General features: G+C 49.4%; 2 protein-coding genes across 3 annotated transcripts in view; one reads left to right on the top strand and one right to left on the bottom strand.

Annotated features, from left to right (window-relative positions):
- Positions 1-17227, top strand: part of MSRA (methionine sulfoxide reductase A) — a 159306-nt gene that overhangs the window by 29186 nt on the left and 112893 nt on the right. The gene's annotated exons all lie outside the window — the stretch shown is intronic.
- Positions 11590-14392, bottom strand: LOC129403582 (uncharacterized). The gene is made up of 2 exons (XM_055132665.1): positions 12839-14392; positions 11590-12541 (listed from the first exon to the last, which is right to left on the bottom strand). The coding sequence occupies exons 1-2, from the start codon at positions 12887-12889 to the stop codon at positions 11615-11617; spliced, it is 978 nt and encodes a 325-aa protein (XP_054988640.1). The 5' UTR covers positions 12890-14392; the 3' UTR covers positions 11590-11614.

Below are 17227 nucleotides of genomic sequence, written 5' to 3'. Positions count from 1 at the left end.
CTCTCAGGGCCCGTGCGGGTTGTCAAAGGATGACCTTTGTTTCCGAAGCTTTCCTCTCCACGACCTTGCGGGTACTCCTCAAACAGACGCCTGGGCATGGAAGGGATGGGCCCGGAGGGCTCCGCACGAGAACAGTCTTCCCGTCCAGAGTGAGGTCAAGCTCATTCGTGCCCGTCCGAAATTCCAGCAGTGACAGATGGAAGTTGAGGAAAGCCATGCACGCTGCAGCTATGCCGCCTCACTGTGGCGTTCTTCCCTGACCCCCCCATCCCCTTAGTGAGCTTTCCCCAGCACCTCTTTGTCTGTGCTAAAGACGGAACTTCTCAGTTTGTTCTAGAGCATTCCCCCTGAAAGTTGCAAGATTTCTCTGCTAGCGTATTTCCTAGCTGCTCTGCAGGGACCTGGGTAGCAATCAAGTCCAGATTTTCATATGTCCAATTATTTTCTAACAGTATAGTTAAGTGAGTGAATAAACAAAAATCCAGACCTGTCTCAAGACATATTAAAGTGTTCATTATTGGAAAAGCTGCACTCCATAGTGTTTCTTAGATTAAGATGCAATAAACGTTAATATCCAACCAAGTTTCTTACCAGTATATTTTCTCTGGCCTACATGTTACATGTAGTAAAGTGAAAAAAGTTTTTCATTAACTTTTTCCTGTAACTGAGCTGATACTTTTTTTGTACCACTTTTGCTTTTTTTTTTTTAACTCCATTATAGAAATTGCATGGATTATATTTTCAGAAATACGCACATAGGTTTAACATTGTATTCGCCTTTACTTCTAGACCCTTTGTTTGACAAGCATTTGAATTCCGCTACTAATTATTTTCGTATCAATACTACTTCAATCTTGTAAGGTATGCAGATTCTAGTGGAATGCTTAAATGAACTCAGTCTCAGCATCCGTCCACTCGTCCACTCGGGTTGGCACCATGTAATATTTTGGGACAGAAATAGATAAAATGGCTACTTCTTTCTTGTCAGGCCCCTGCGACTGTGTGTATCTCTGCCGTTTGACTATGCACTTCTGTAAACTAACTCGACCCTCCCAGGGACGCTGGTGCAGCATTTGATAGTTATTCACTTATTTACTCATTTATTGAACAGAGGTTCACCAACCATGTACGTATGCAAGTATTTTTTTGGTGGAGTTACCCCGGGTAAGGGGGACGAAAGCCACAGACCCAGACTGGAGAGTGGTCAGGTTTTGCATGGACGCCAGGACAGAAAGAGCCGGGCTGCAGCGTGTTTTCCTCCTGAGACTGGGGCCCATGGCCTTTGGCTGCACCGCAAACACGTTAGAAGTGGTCAGAGCAGGGAATCGTTCTGCGTCCGCAGAGCTAACGGAATGGCTCTGCCCTTCTGCTGTGTTTGGGCCTTGACTCGTTCGTGCACTGATAGTCGTCTGAAAAGCGATTGTAGTAGTGTGAGGGGCCGTCCACCAGGCCACCACCTCAGGAGGGCCTCCAGGGATGCTGAGGTGAGGCAGTGCTGAGGCACACCGGGCTTCCTCAGGAGTCCCATCTTGGGAGCCACAGGAGGAGATGGAGGCTAGCCCGGGGCAGACAGTCTGCAGCCATGGACAGGAGCCTGCTTGGTGGCCCTGTGCTTGTCAGTGGCTCCTCACTTCTGTGGCGGGTCTGACAGAAAGAGAAGGCTGCAGCCCGGCCGTGTCATGGGAGAGAGTCAGGGCTGGCGGCTGGGGAAAGCTGCCCTCAGACTCCCGGGGCCCCACTCTGCACCTTGATGCACAGGGACCCTGACACATGGCTTCTTTCATGTGACTATTCTCTCTCTCTCCTCTCTCTCTTTCTCTCTCTCTCCCTCTCCCTATCTCCCTCTCTCGTCCTCTCTCTCTCTCCTTTCTCTCTCTTTCTCCCTTGCTCTCTCTCTCTCTGCCCCAAGTGCTCTCTCTCCCCACCCTCTGTCTTTCTCCCTTCTACCCCCTCTCTCTCCCTCTCTCCTCTCTTTATCTTAGGATTTATTTCATTTCAAATTTTAATATTTAATTAAAGAACCTTATTTATAATGCCAGTGTCACCTCCCCTCTGCCAGTGTTCCCACCCCATCCCCCTACCCGTGTCCCTACCCCATCCCCCACCATGTCCCACCCCATTCCCCACCATGTCCCACCCCTACCTGTGTTCCACTCCATCACCCCTGGAGGGACCTGAGGGTGGCATGGGTGTGAGCTCAGGCAGCAAAAGGGGGCACAGACTGCTCTCGCTCACCCATGCAATGGCTGGGCAAGGAACTGTAGTACAGTAAAGGGCGGGCCTTGTCACCTGCCTCCAGAGTTCAGGGAGGAGGATGAAGGAGAGAAACCACAGGGAAGAAGGCCAGGAAGGGAAGTGACGAGTGAGGAGGAGGGCTCGGGGCTTCAGTCCGTCTGTGATCGGAGGGTGGCATGTCTGTGTACCCCAAGCAATGCGACAACTCGGGAACCCGGGCTCTGTGCCCCATGGCCAGAACCAAAATGCAACCTCCTCCTTGGGGGAAGACCTGGGGACTGAGGGCTGTCACCATCCCCCCAGCCTGTCACCCCAGCCCTGCAGCCCCGGCGGGAGTCACGGAAGGAAGGGGTGCAGCATGCCTGAGCCAGGAGACTGTCCTCTGTCAGGCCTGGGGCATTTCCCAGCCCCCAAGGCTGAACTGCAACCCTCGCTTGTTTTGATCGTGAGTCTGGGTCTGGGTTCGGGGGTGGGGTGCGTGCTTTGCCACCAGGTTAGCACCCCCCAAAGATGCCATTGGTGACTACCAACTAAGCACCCAATGGGTCCACTCCTGCCAGCCACATCTCGCCTCCCTGGTGCTGAGCTGGGGGCCTCCAAGTGTTCCTCAGTCCATGGGCAGACCGAGTCAGACCCTCCTTGGGATGGCCGGGCAGTGGGGGGTCTTGGCAGCAGCACGGGGTGGGCGGGACGGGCTGGGCAAACGGCAGCTTGCGCTCTAGTTCTTTCTCCAGGGGGATTGTGAGCTGGGGGAGGGAGGACCGAGACACCCGTGCTCTTGGTCGGCTGGCGGAGGTTCATCGCTGGGGTGGGTTGAGAGGGCTTGGGGTGAACCCGGGTTTGGATAGCAGGAGAGGAAGTGTCGCTCACTCTCCAGAAAATGTGGTGCAGGAGAGGAGATGGGGCCCTGGAGGGCAGGCTCAGGACTGGGGTGGGGGAGGGCTTGTTCTGAGACCCCCCAGGAGCAGCTCTGGGGCATCCTATTCCGCCTCACTCGGTGGCTAGCCACTGAGGTCCATTCCTGCCTCTGAGAGTCAGTGTGGGGAGGGCGTCTGCCCTAGCGCTGTCGGTGAGAATGACCCTTTCCTCCTCCGCCTCCACTGAACCATAGCAGGTCCTGCCCCGCCAGGGTTGGAGGAAGGCCCTTTGGGATGGCAGTGCAGGTGTGGAAGAATTCCCCTCTACCATGACTCCACCCCTGGCACCCCACACAGCAGCATAACACACCGCACAACAGGGCCTCTGTTCATATGGGTCCCCTTTATGGGCCCCCTTTCCCCCCGTCTCTGACACGCGCGGCGTCCTGGCTGACCCGAGAGTACCGGCCTCCGAGTCTCACCCGCACGTTGGACTTCTCTCTTCTCCCCCCGCGTGGAACTTGGCTGAAGTTAACACAGACCCAGCTTCTTCACGTGTGAAGTTGTCTTCCTCAAGGTTGTTGGGAGAAGTCAAGACATACACACAGAGCTCATGGCACCATGCCCGGTGCCTGGGCAACAACGAGAGAAAGAGCATTGCTTTGTCAGTGGGGACTCTTCAATCTGTGGTGTACACAGAACTGGAAGCGGGACCTCAGTCGTTTCTGCTCGGCAGTTCAGTGGCATTAAATACCTCTGGAACGTGATCGTGTGATACTCAGCACCATCCACAGGGCAGATGTCCTCAGCAAACCCAGACACGCCCTGGTCCTCTCCCCCAGCACACGCTCTCCCGTGCTGTGTGAATGGGACTCCTCCAGGTGCCTCACCGCAGTGGAATCTGTGCTTTCTGTGACTGTTTATTTCACCACGTCCCATGTCCTCAGAGTTCGTCCTGGTGTGGCATGTCAGAATTTCTTTTCAAGATTGAATGATTTTTCATTGTATGGACAGACCCCATTGTCTATCCGTTCATCTGTTGATGGTGACCCGGCTTGGTCCCACCTTTGGACTATCACAGTTAATTCTACATCGAACATGGGGGTCTCCCTCTTTCATTTCATTTTGGCTTTTACCAGAATGGGACTTGCTGGATGGATAAGCAGTATTATTACTCAAGTACGCATGTCAGATCACACTTTTGAAACATTTGTTATTAGTAAGTGGGAGGTTGGAGACCTGACAGAGAGCTTACAAGGCCTACCTAGCTTTCTGTGGGAATAACATTAAGACCACATTCTTCTTCTTATTATTTTTATTGAACCACCGTGAAATACAGTTACAGAGTTTTCATGATTGAGTTTCATTCATACAATGATCAAACACCCATCCCTCCACCAGTGTGCATTTCCTACCACAATGTCCCCAGTTTCCCTCCAGGCCCCCTGCCCCCCACCCCCACCACCTCTGTGGCAAGCACTTTCCTTCTTATTCTCTCTCCTTTGGGGCATCATGGTTTGCAATACAGATACTGAGAGGCCATCATGTTTAGCCCTTTGTCTACTTTCAGCACATATCTCTCATCCCGGGCTGGAGCGATAGCACGGCAGTAGGGCGTTTGCCTTTCACGTGGGTGACCCGTGTTCGATTCCTCCGCCCCTCTCGGAGAGCCCGGCAAGCTACTGAGAGTATTGAGCCCGCCTGGCAGAGCCTGGCAAGCTACCCGGGTGTATTGAATATGCCAAAAACAGTAACAATAAGTCTCATAATGAGAGACGTTACTGGTGCCTGCTCGAACAAATCGATGAACAATGGGATGACAGTGATCTCTCATCCCAAGCAATCCCTCCAACCCTTCTCTATCCCAATTGTTTTCTCCTCAGCACTCAAGGCAGACTTCCAACTATGGAGCAATCCTCCTGGCCCTTGCCTCTACTGTCCTTGGGGATGAGTAAAGACCACATTCTTCATTTCTAAATTTGCTTAGTGCTTGGAATTTTTCATGGCGTGTCAACCAGGGAAATCCTCTGACCATTGTATAAAATTGTATTTATGAATCATCACAGAATATAATGATCATATTACGTTCTTTAATACAAAAATTCTCCAAGTGTTCTTACCATTTCTATTAATGGTTCTTTTAGTGTAAAAAGAACTGCTGGTAATAAAACTCTTAGACTTCCTTTATCTTGATTTCCCCTTTTTCCTGAAGAATATATTTGATGGAGAGAGAATTCTGGACTGACAGCTATTTTTCTTTCTTTCTTTCTTTTTTTTTTAAACTTTATTGAATCACCATGAGATAGTTACAAGCTTTCATGTTTGGGCTACAATCACACAATGATAAACACCCATCCCTCCACCAGTGCACATTCCCCACCACCAATATCCCCAGTATAACCCCCTTTCCCACCCTCCCCCTGCCTCCATGGCAGACAATATTCCCCATACTCTCTACTTTGGGGCATTATGGCTTGCAACACATACATTAAGAGGTCATCTTGTTTTGTCTGTTAGCTACTTTTGGCACGCATCTCCCATCCCGACTGATTCCTCCAGCCATCATTTTCTTAGTGATCCCTTCTCTGTTCCATCTGCCTTCTCCCCTCTGCTCGTGAAGCAGTCTTCCAGCTATGGGGCAATCCTCCTGGCCCTTGTATCTATCTACTGTCCTTGGGTGTCAGCCTCATGTTATGTTAGTCTATACTCCACAAATGAGTGCTGACAACTGTTTTTTCATCAGCACTTGATGTTGTGTCACTTTCTCTGACTCTGTGGTTTGTGAGAGAAAAACCAGCTACTGCTCCAGTAATTCTCTCCTCCTGATAAGATAGTTATTTTTTCAATATTTTCAAAATATTTTCCTTCTATTTGGATATGAGAAATATTTTCATGGATTTATTTGGGTTTGTACTATAGGGATTGATACTTAAATTTTTTGGTTTTGGTTCATAATGAGCAATGCTCAGGGCTCACTCCTAACCCTGTGCTCTGGGTTTACTTCTGGAAATGCTTGGGGAGCCACTCATGGTCATGGGAATGGACCTTGGGCCAGCTGTGTGCAAGACAAGTGCCCTTAACCCACAGTGCTATCTCTCTGGCCCTTTATCTTTTTAAAAAGTCTGTTGTTTTGTTGTTGTTCAGAATGGATAATCTCTATCCAGTCTTTGGTTTTGGGCTGGAGAGCTAGTGCCGTGGTTAAGGATTGCCTTGTGCATTGTGGGCCTCCGTTTGAGCCATTCTCAACACCACAGGCGATCTCTTGGGCACTGTCAGGAGTGACCCCTGTGCCCAGAGTCAGGAGTAAGCCCTGAGCACCACCGATTGTCACCCCCAAACCTAACCAAACCCGGGACCTTCAGATCTATTGATTCTTATCTCTGTCACCTTTGTTCTGAGATTTGAGATAATTTGGTAAAGCTTCATTTGTTATTCTGCTTGATCCACTGTCTTTGCTGAGACTTTCTCTTTTGCCATTTGCCTCAGGTCAGCTGCACAGGGCTTGTTGCTCATCTCTGTGGTCACCCCTTTATGCTTTAAAAGCTAACAGCTCGTCTCCACATCCAGGTCTTGGCATCACTTTATTGTTTTTGCTTGGTCAAGTTGAGATATTCCTGGTTCTTGATATTGTTGGCGATTTTTTAATTATAGCCCAGACCATGGTGGTAGTCCAGGATGAGACTGCCTTGTTTGTTTGCTTGCTTCACATTATTTATTTATTTATTTATTGTTCTTTTGGAATATAATCATTCTGTGAGTGTGAAGTGGTATCTTGTGGTTTTCATTTGCATTTCATAATAATGTTGTGCTTATTTGCTATTTATACTGTTTTTTTTGATAAGGTACCCATTCAAATTGTATGAGTTTCGTATATATATTCAGAATCTTTTATCTGATAATTTATTGCTATTTTCCCTAACCTCTGGTTTGTATCTTCCATTTTCTTCATGTTTTTTGAGTGGTGTAATTTCTTTTGGTGTGAAGTAAGAGTTTTATTTAAAGAAATTTACTTAGAGCTTAGTGAGGGAAGAGAAAGATGTACTTGAGAGAGGACATGGGCTTCCTAGAGGGAAAAGCAAGAGTAAACATCTTGGGTTGAGGTATGGCCTATCTCTGGGGTGGAGAATGAGCCCCTCATGGCTGTACTAAGTTGGTTTTATAGCAGTGCAGCTTCCAGACAGCCTTTGTCTGGAGTTCTCTGTATACCAAATATTGATCTGATAGTTGTCACAGGGAAAGGCCTTGGACTCTTAGTTACCCTTTTTATATTCTGACAGAACCTTTAGATTTTCTTGAAGCTTCTCCTTTTCAGATTGGTCCACTCTAATCTGGGTGGTATATCAGTTTCTGCAGCTGGGTGTGGACATCTCAAAATATCAACCCTAGGCAGTCAATATTCTCTCTCTCTCTTTCTCTCTCTCTCTCTCTCCCCCCAACCCCTACCTCCGTATTTCCTTTCTCCTCTCTGTCTCTCTCTCTCTCTGTGTTTTGTTTTAGGGTCACCCAGCAGTGCTGGAGCTTACTCATGGCTTTCTGCTCAGGGCTCACTCATGGTGGTCTTGGGGGATCATATAGATCAAAATTGTCCATGTGCAAGGCAAACAAACACCTTACCTGCCCTACTATTGCTTCAGCCCGGTAATTTCTTTTTAGTTTTATTATGGCTTCTTTATCTGTCTGCAGTATTCCCCTTAAGAGACTTCACCCCCATAAATTTACATTTTCAAAGGTGTGATTGTGCTTTTTGGTGTTGTGTCTAAAACGCTAAAGGTTTCACAAATTTTATTCTAGAGAAACCATTATTAACAGTATTATAAAGCACAGAATCTCAATTTAAAAACTTTTTAAAGATTTTATCCCAGAAGTTTTTTGTTTACATGTAAATCTGTGAATTATATTGAGTTAAGTTTTGTGTGGTTTGAACAAATGTATAAATGAGCAAATATCTAAATTCTGTGATTTGTTATTACCTCAGTTCCCCAGGGAAGTTGCTGTTTCTTTCCTGCTGTACGTTCGTGTACAGAGGAACATTTTTTTTTCCTTTATAACTTTTCCTGCTATAGAAAGGAATCAGTTGGCACGATAGCACAGCAGGTAGGGTGTTTGCCTTGCACACGGCCAGCCCAGATTTGATTCCTTCATTTCTCTCAGAGAGCCCGGCAAGCTACCGAGAGTATCCCGCCTGCACAGCAGAGCCTGGCAAGCTACCCATGGTGTATTCAATATGCCAAAAACAGTAACAACAAGTCTCATGATGGAGACGTTATTGGTGCCTGCTCGAGCAAATTGATGAGCAATGGGATAACAGTGATACAGTGATTTATTTATGGCTTTTTAGTTTACACCCAGCGATGCACAAAGGTTACTTCTGGCTCTGCACTCAGGAATTACTCCTGGCGGTGTTCAGGGGACCATATGGGATGCTGGGGATGGAACCCGGGTCGGCTCGTGCAAGGCAAATGCCCTACCCGCTGTACTATGGTTCCAGCCCAAGAGACTGCCTTATTTTAATATGTCCCGACATATTGTCTCTGTGTCATGCCCTGAGCGGGGAGGCGCGTTTTCTGCAGGGCTGAGTACCGTCTGGCTTCCTCACTGGCCACAGTACCTTGAACAGCCCCTGAGTTTTGTCTTTCACGAATGGAGCTCGACTCTCGGTGCTCGCTGTGCCTGCTTACTTCCTCCGTGATAGCTGACCTTTCAGTCGGGATGGAATTCTCTCCATCACGAGTTCCCCCCACCCCAGATTCTTAGATCAGCGTGTGCATATCACAACTAAAAAAGATTTTATGTGAAGAAATAAAAATAGTTTTAACCTTATTGACACTGAAAACCAATTATTATTATTATTATTTGTTTGTTTGGGGGCCACACAGGTGGTGCTCAGGGCTTACTCCTGGCTCTGGACTCAGGGATCACTACTGGTAGGGCTCGGGGGAACATATGGGATGCCAGGGATCAAACCTGGGTTTGATCTCTGACACTATTCAAAGGTTTTTTTAATTTTTTTATTTTTTTCTTAATTTTATTGAATCACCATGTGGAGGGTTACATAGTTCTCAGGATTATGTCAGTTATACAATACTCAAACACCCTTCCCTTCACCAGTGCCCATCTTCCATCACCAACCCCCCCAGTATACCTGCCGCCCCTTCCCACCTCCCCAGTCCCCACCCTTGTAAGTGATAAGTTTCACTTCGTTTACGCTTTATCTCGATTACATTCCATGTTTCAACACACAACTCACTACCATTGCTGGGGGTTCCCCCAAAAAAGAAAAAGACAGTCCTATTGCCAAGGAAGCATTTGATAGTTCTCCATTGCTAAGAATATAGAGATATTAAGTCCCGCTGTTTGTTACATAGCTTTTCTTTTTCCCCCCTTGCCCCGCGCCACCGAGTTCACGCCTGTTTAGTAATCGCCACGCTGCCTGACAAAGGGAAAAAAACCGAAAAAGATGGTTATTTCCCGTCATTAGCCGGCGTGGGGCTCTGGCTTAGTTGATAGTCTAGTAGAGTGTCTGCAAGCAGTTTCTGGAACCAAAGGTATTGCACTGGTATCGGCTCCGGCTCGAGATTCACCAGCATCCCGCTGTTCCATGTACATAATTTTTCCCCTTATATCCCATTCCCACACCCCCAGGTCTGTTTGCTTAATGGACATCACACTATGGTTGACGCCACACCGCGTTTCTTCCCGAGAAAGAAGGATATTTCTTCTCAGCCGGCGTGGGGATATAGCTTAGTTCAGTCTAGAGAGATGGCTACCACTTTGATTGCCTTCAATATTTCAGCAAAAGACTTACTATTCTTGTTAGGATCTCCCACAAAAGTCCGACCCGTTAAAAAGGAACCATTACATATTGCTGATGCTAAGATGACATTAGGTCATCTTAGCATCAGCAATATGTAATGGTTTCTGCCGCGGCCGCGCGGTTTTGGGTTTCTGTATAAAGTCCAGGGAAAGTACAACCAGAAATAACATCACTACAAACTTTTACCCTTTTATGGTGCTCATAAGATGGAGAAACCTAGAGAGAGGCTCGGCGTCTCCATTTTGCGCTCAGAAAGCCGTGGACCCTGCGCTGTGCTCAGGAGGAAGGGGTTGAGAGAGAGAGGTTAAAAGAATTGGGAAATGCCCGGTTTCCACTGTCGCAGCCTGTTGTGGGGTCTCCGATCCCGTGCCGGAGTTAGTTCAGTGGGCTGCTTGGAGTCCAAGGGCGCTCCCTTGGGCTCTTTCATCATGCTCGATCCGAGGCAGGGCCAAAAGGGACGCACACGTGGGGGAGGTGGGTTTCTCTGTTCAAAGTTTTATGAAGCACTTTAATGCAGTGTGAATGCAGTGACCATCATTTCATGACATACCTATTTTTCCTAAAATAGTGCTCAATACCTCTCTTTTTTAGTGATAGAATTGGAACTCAGGTCAAGCCTCTCTTGTGAAGTCCTTTGTTCAGTTCTTTGCGTGGCTTTTGCTCTTTTCTGATGGGGTCTATAGGAGAACAGCAAAAACAGCAGGAAAACAGCAAAGGCTACTCTTAGAGTAGGGATTGCATATTTACAAAGATTCTCTGACTGCCATGCACCCAGTATTCCTCCGTCCATCTCTTCAGCACCAATCCATCCATCTATCCATTCAGAATCCATCCATCTATGCATCCATTCATTTATCCATCTACCTGGCATCCATGAGCCATCCATTCATCTCACATACATCCATCTGTCCATCTGTCCATCCATTCACCCATCTAGCATCCAACCATCCATACAGCATCCATTCATCTGTTCATCCATCTATCCATCATTGATCCATCCATCTATTCGTCCACCCATCTATCCACCCATCTGTCATCTATTCATCCATCATCCATCCATCCATTCATCTGTTCATCCATCAGTCCTTCTATCCATCTGTCATCCATCCATCCATCCATCTATCTGTCATCAACCCATTCATCCATCTGTCATCCATCCATCCATCCATCCATCATCAATTCATCCATCTGCATTCCATCCAAGCATTAGCTCATCACTCAGTTACAATATGAATTTCTGTAAAACTAAGCCATGAGCTTCCTTGGATGGATACCCCCCTCCCACTTTCACAGAGCTTTTAGCATAGCCGAGATTCATGACCTCTTTGATGGGGAAGACGAGAGTCTTTGTATCAGCCCTCCCTTTTCCATCTTCATCGTTAAGAAGGAATTAAGTCATATAGATAGAGAACATGGATCTCTTGGAAATGAGACTTTTCTGAGTCATTTTTATATGACACTGAGCAGTTTCAGAATTTTAGAGGTCATTTAGTCTGTGCTTGTGGTTAGTAAACCAATGAGACTCCTGAGAGGATTCTGAAATCTCTGGGCAGCAGTTTTTGGTGTTGAACTACTCATAGCAAAGTGGAGCAAGATGACTCATTGTGTGTGTGACTCAGAACATTCCCCACGCTCCCCCTGGCCCCCTCCCCGCACACACCAGATTCCTTTAATGCTTTAGAACAACAGCCGTGGAGATGAGCTTTGTTTAGCTATTTTTGGATATGCTGTTAGGTGAAAACAAAGAAAAAGGAAAGAAAGGAAGCCACAAAAGTCCCAGTGTGCAGCTTAAAGCAAAATGAGTTTTTGCTTTTGAGGGTACCTTTGCCTTGTTTTTCGGCCACCTCTTCCTTGGGCTGCCAGCTAAGAGGCGGCTGGCAGCCCACAGCACCTTCCAGCGGAGCCTGCCAGGCCTGCCCTCCCTCTCCTGTGCTAACCGACTTCTGCACTCGGCGACTTCAGCCCCTTTCGCTTGTCCTTGGTGGCAGCGGGACAGCAGGTCGTTGTTGTCTCCATGATATGCTGAATGTTTTTTTTTTTCTTTTTGGGTCACACCCAGTGTTGCACAGGGGTTAGGCCCATACACTCGGCAATTACTCCTGGCAGTGCTTGGGGGACCATATGGGATGCTGGGATTCGAACCCGGATCAGCCAAGTGCAAGGCAAACGCCCTACCCACTGTGCTATTGCTCCAGCCCCTATGCTGAATGTTCTTGAAGGGCATCAGAAAGTGTCCCCGGGCCTGCACTAAACAGGCAGAGGTCGTTTCCTCTCTCTCCGCCCGCCGCCTTCCCTGGAATGGGACACCTTGACGTTTTGCTCCACTCGGGCCGAGGTCCCCAAGCAGTGGAGACGTCCCCTGCTTCCTGGTTTTGTCCAGCGCATAGCACCCGGTGCCCTGCCACCACCCTTGGCTCCATCCTCTCCCTGGCAGCGGGGGCTGTATTGCTCGAGGGGACGGGCCTGGAGAAGGGTCTTCCTCCATCTGGCTGCTCGGGGGGTCTCTTCCTTTTCCAGGGAAGGAGTTCCTTTCCCGTTGATGTGGCTTTGCATTGTGCATGCTTTCAGGGCCACCCTGGAAGCCTAGCCCTGTCCGCCTGAGAGTGAAGTGGCTGGGCTGGCCGCCTCCATTTTCCTAGAGAATATATACATATTTTTTCTTTTTAGATTCTTGTTTCCTTGCCTTTTGGCAACAGTGTCCAGGGCCATATCCAGTGGTACAGCCCGGAGCCTGTGCATGCCAGTGAGTCAGTGCCAGCCCTTTGGGTCTCTCTAGCCCACAGAGCAGGTCCCCCTGCCCCCCACACCCTTCCATGTACATCTTGGTTCACTGAGGCTTTGAGGCTTTCCCTTGATTGCCCCCACCCACCCACCACCTGCCCCAAGACATGTCCGGCCAGTATAGTTGCATTCCCAGGGGGCTGTTTCTCACCCAGTTGTCGTTTTGTAATGCCAGGAGGGAGGGTGCACACAGAAGCCACATGACTCTAATGATGCTTGGCTGTCTCCTGTGGATTTCTGTGCTGGCCCTGCCCCGTTCCGGGACTGCCTTTCTCCCCAGCAGCTCCTGGAAGTGCGTGGCTTGCACACAGGCTGGCTGTCAGAGGGGCCTCGGGGACAATCACTCCTCTTCCTCCTCTCTCAGCGTTCTTTCTCCTCATTCTTCCGCCGGAACCGAACAGCAGCGCCGAGCTTCTGCCTGCCTGCAATGCTGCAGCCCTCCCACCTCGGCTGCCAAGCTTTTAGCAGATGAAATAAAATCTATTTATAACCGGCCGCTGACGGGTCTGCTCCCAGACCTGGGGTCGCGTTCCACCGGCAGGTGTGCGGAGCAGATGGAGAAGGGGGAGAGCGTTTCTCAGCTCCATTAGATCAGCTCCCCGCCTCAGACCACTCGGCTCCCTTTTCGCCATTAGTTTCTTCCCCTTGGCAGGAAAATTGTTTAGCATAGCGAAAGACAAACGCGGACCAAGGGATAGAACGCATATCGAGGCTGTCTTTCAAACCAGCCCCCTGGCACGGGATCAGATGCCAGAGCAGCGTTAACCCTTTTCCTTCCGTGCTAGACTGTGCTGCTGTTTCTGTGGACGTTTGGGACCCAAAAGGGCGAAAGCCTAGAAAGGGTTCCTTTTCTTTCCTTCCTTGTGATGCATGTACTCTGAGCATTCGAACTCACGGTTGGGAAAGATACTATACTCTCTGGGAAGAGGCACTCCGCCTGCCGCGGTGGCACAGTGCAGGGTACAGAGGATGCTGATGCGGCGCTGCCTTCACTCACCCCGCCGAGGGCTCTCTGTCTTCCTTCCTCACCCATCATTGCACTGTCTGGGCTAGTGATGGAGCAGGGGCCGGGGGTCTAAAACCAGCCTTGGTGACCTGTCCTGCTCAGTGAACCAAGGTGACCGTCGCCTTTAGCTTTCTGCTGCCCTGGCTCGCCTTGACTGTGTCCACTCTCACACCCAGGACCCGGATTTCTCTCCCACGTGGGGCAAGAGCCGTGGCCTCCCTTGCAGCAGGCCACAGCCGCTCGAGCATCTTCCTCCCCACAGTGCAGAGGCGGGGCTTATCCGTGCCCAGAGGATCTTGTATGAGGGGCCAAAGGATCTTGTATGAGCTGGTCCTGTTGGCTGGGCTTATCATGCTCACCGCTCCGCCCCCTCCCGCTTACCCCATTCTTCGATGTTTCTGGATGGCTCGTCTCAAGGACGTGGGTTTTCCAGGTTCATGGTGAGTGTCTGGCCTTGCCCCCGGCTGGCTGTCCACGAGGTCCTTATTGGAGGGTGTCTGAGGTGGGTACGAGGGATCCAGAATCAGCAATGAGTAACACGGGAGGGAGAAAGAGGGTAAGTGAGGGTGACGGCAGGCCCCACTGGGGTCACTCCCGCAATCCGGCTTTGCTTCTCCGATTGTGCTGTCCCTCGTGTGGACTCTATGACCAAGCTGGCTGCCTCCCTGCTGTCCTGTCCTGCCCACAGCCTCTCTTTAGACTGGGTGGGGGGACTTCAGGCAGGCCGGAAGGAGGGAGGAGGGGGCAACCAGCCCTAGGGGACCCGGTCATGCCACCACCCCCGGGGAAGTGACTGCTGATCTGTGATGCTCTGGGCTTCCCTGAGCTTCTGTCCGCTGCCCCCACGTGCCTGCCACGTCTGTGAGAGGCAGCCTTGTGCTTTGAGCAAGCGTCCCCTCTTAGGCGACCATTTGTTCGTTCGGACCTGGCAGCTTCCCTCGGCCTGCCTTGGACTGAGTGGAGCCTTTTGGTCTGCGGCCAACAGGTCCCTGGGCTGTCACCCCATCCCTTTGGCCAGAGGCCCAGGCTTGCAGGCCCCGACACACCTGTACGATGAGGACATTTCTAAGTGTGGAGGCCCCTGAACAGGGTCTAGTGACCCTGGGCACCCCCAGCCCCGGAGGGTTCAACAGCACCGTCCCCAGGTCCTCGCATCAACCTTCAGCCCATTTCACTGAGAAGCACAGGGAGTGGCCCTGGCCCGCTGAGCACCACTTGGGAGTCGCCTGTAATGTTATAAACTGTCTGGTCTCAGTGCTTGCATAGGCCAGCAGACCGACGGAACAGAGAGAACACCCAGGTTTCGTGTTGGAGAGATGCACACATGCAAGGCAGGGCATTTGCCTTGCATGCAGCCGACCTGGGCTTCATCCCTGGCATTCCATCTGATCCCTAGAGTACCACAAGGAGAAATTCTTGAGTGCAGAATTGGTAGTAAGCCCTGAATACTGCCAGGTAAGGCCACCCCCTGCCCCCCAAAAAAAGAAAGAAGATAGAAAACCCAAATTTACATGGAATTTCACTATAAAATAAAGGTGATATTGAGTCATTGGAAATGAAAGGAGAAATACTTGTGTAAATGGTATTGGGGCAACTGACTAAATATATCAATCAAATAAGTGACGTCTTTATCTCAGACCTTCAGCAAAATAAAGATATATGAAGTATTTATGAGCAAAAATATATCTATAGATCATTAGAGGAGAGACTTGGGAGCCATGTGGGGGTCATATTTGTGGAGCAACAGGGAGGTCTGATCGGGGGACACATAGGGCGGTCGCATGGAGCCATGGAGCCCAGGGTCATGTGGAGACATGGAGCCTGGGGTCATGTGAGGACTTGGAGCCCGGGGACATGGAGCCCAGGGTCATGTGGGGACATAGAGCCTGTGGTCACGTGGGGCTGTGGAGCCCGGGGTCACGTGTGGACATGGAGCCGGGGTCACGTGGGGACCTGAAAGACCATCAGAAGATACAGCAAGTTCCCTTCCCGTCTTCCCGCCCCTTTGGGGTCCTGGCTGTCATGCCCACGAACTGCCTCCCGGTGATATCTAAGCACATCACCAGCCTTGATGCAGAAACTCACAAATGAATCTCAAAATGGATTAGCTCCCCACACAGATGCCTCTGGACCCCAATCAGTTACAATTTTAGAATTCCAGGAGCCACTTTTGTGGCCGTTCAACCTCTCATGATATTCATAATAACCAATAGAGAATGAATTGTCTAGCATCTGCCTGTGGCAGGCAGACTTGAATGGTGGTGGAAAATCTGAAATAATGGTGGTGGGAAAGAGTAATGGTGGTGGAACTGGTGTTGAAATATTGAATGTAATCAATTAATGTGACCAACCTTAAGAAAATAAAATTTAAAAAATAAAAAAAAGACAAGGCAACATCATGTGCATATGGGAACAGAGATTGGGGTCACATGGCCACATACCAAGGACTGCCCAGGATTGCCACGTCAGAGCCAACATATGGCTAGGGCAGCTGCCCCTCTCCAATTGTGAGGGCTGGGGGATGGAAGCAGGTCCACTCTGCCGTCCTTTCAGACCCATGGGCTCAGGGATCGTGTTCCTGTGTTTAAGCCGTGCCCAGCGTGGAGCTTTGCTCCTGCACCTGAGGTGGAGCCTTCAGTGATGAATCAGATTCTATCTGATGGAGGGAGCCGTCAGCATGGCAACAGAGGGGCCTGAGGGATTGATGCCCACGCAGTGTTGATGATCCAGTTCTTGGGAGGCAAGACGTTCAATTTTCATGGTTTAGGAGTCCTCCTGGCACTGCAGGATGGACTTGGGGAGCCGGCATGTGTCTCCTCATGTCGGGGACTTTATCTTTCGACACAAGAGTCAGACCAGAGCTGATGTCCAATAATCCTGTGATGAACAGAGTAATAGAAAATACATGGTCCCTCTCAGTGTCTGTGCTGCAAGCCATAATGCCCCAAAGTAGAGAGAGGGTATGGGGAATACTGTCTGCCATGGAGGCAGGGGGAGGGTAGGAAAGGGGGGGGTATACCGGGGATATTGGTGGTGGGGAATGTGTACTGGTGGAGGGATGGGTGTTTGATCATTGAGTGATTGTAACCCAAACATGAAAGCTTGTAACTATCTCACGGTGATTCAATAAAATTTTAAAAAGAAAAGAAAAGAAAATGCATGGTCTCGCAGCACTGTTTACAATAGCCAGAATCTGGAAAAAACCCGAATGCCCCAGAACGGATGACTGGTTGAGGAAACTTTGGTACATCTATACAATGGAATACTATGCAGCTGTTAGAAAAAAGGAGGTCAAGAATTTTGTAGTCAAGTGGATGGGCATGAAAAGTTTCATGCTGAGTGAAATGAGTCAGAAAGAGAGAGACAGACATAGAAAGATTGCACTCATCTATGGTATATAGAATAACAGAGTGGGAGACTAACACCCAAGAACTGTAGAAATAAGTACCAGGAGGTTGACTCCATGGCTTCGAGGCTGGCCTCACGTTCCGGGGAAAGGTCAACTCAGAGAAGCGATCACCAACTACATTGTAG

Source organism: Sorex araneus, chromosome 1 (genome assembly GCF_027595985.1).
Source record: "Sorex araneus isolate mSorAra2 chromosome 1, mSorAra2.pri, whole genome shotgun sequence".
Lineage (NCBI taxonomy): Eukaryota > Metazoa > Chordata > Mammalia > Eulipotyphla > Soricidae > Sorex > Sorex araneus.
This window is presented reverse-complemented; position numbering and strand designations above follow the sequence as displayed.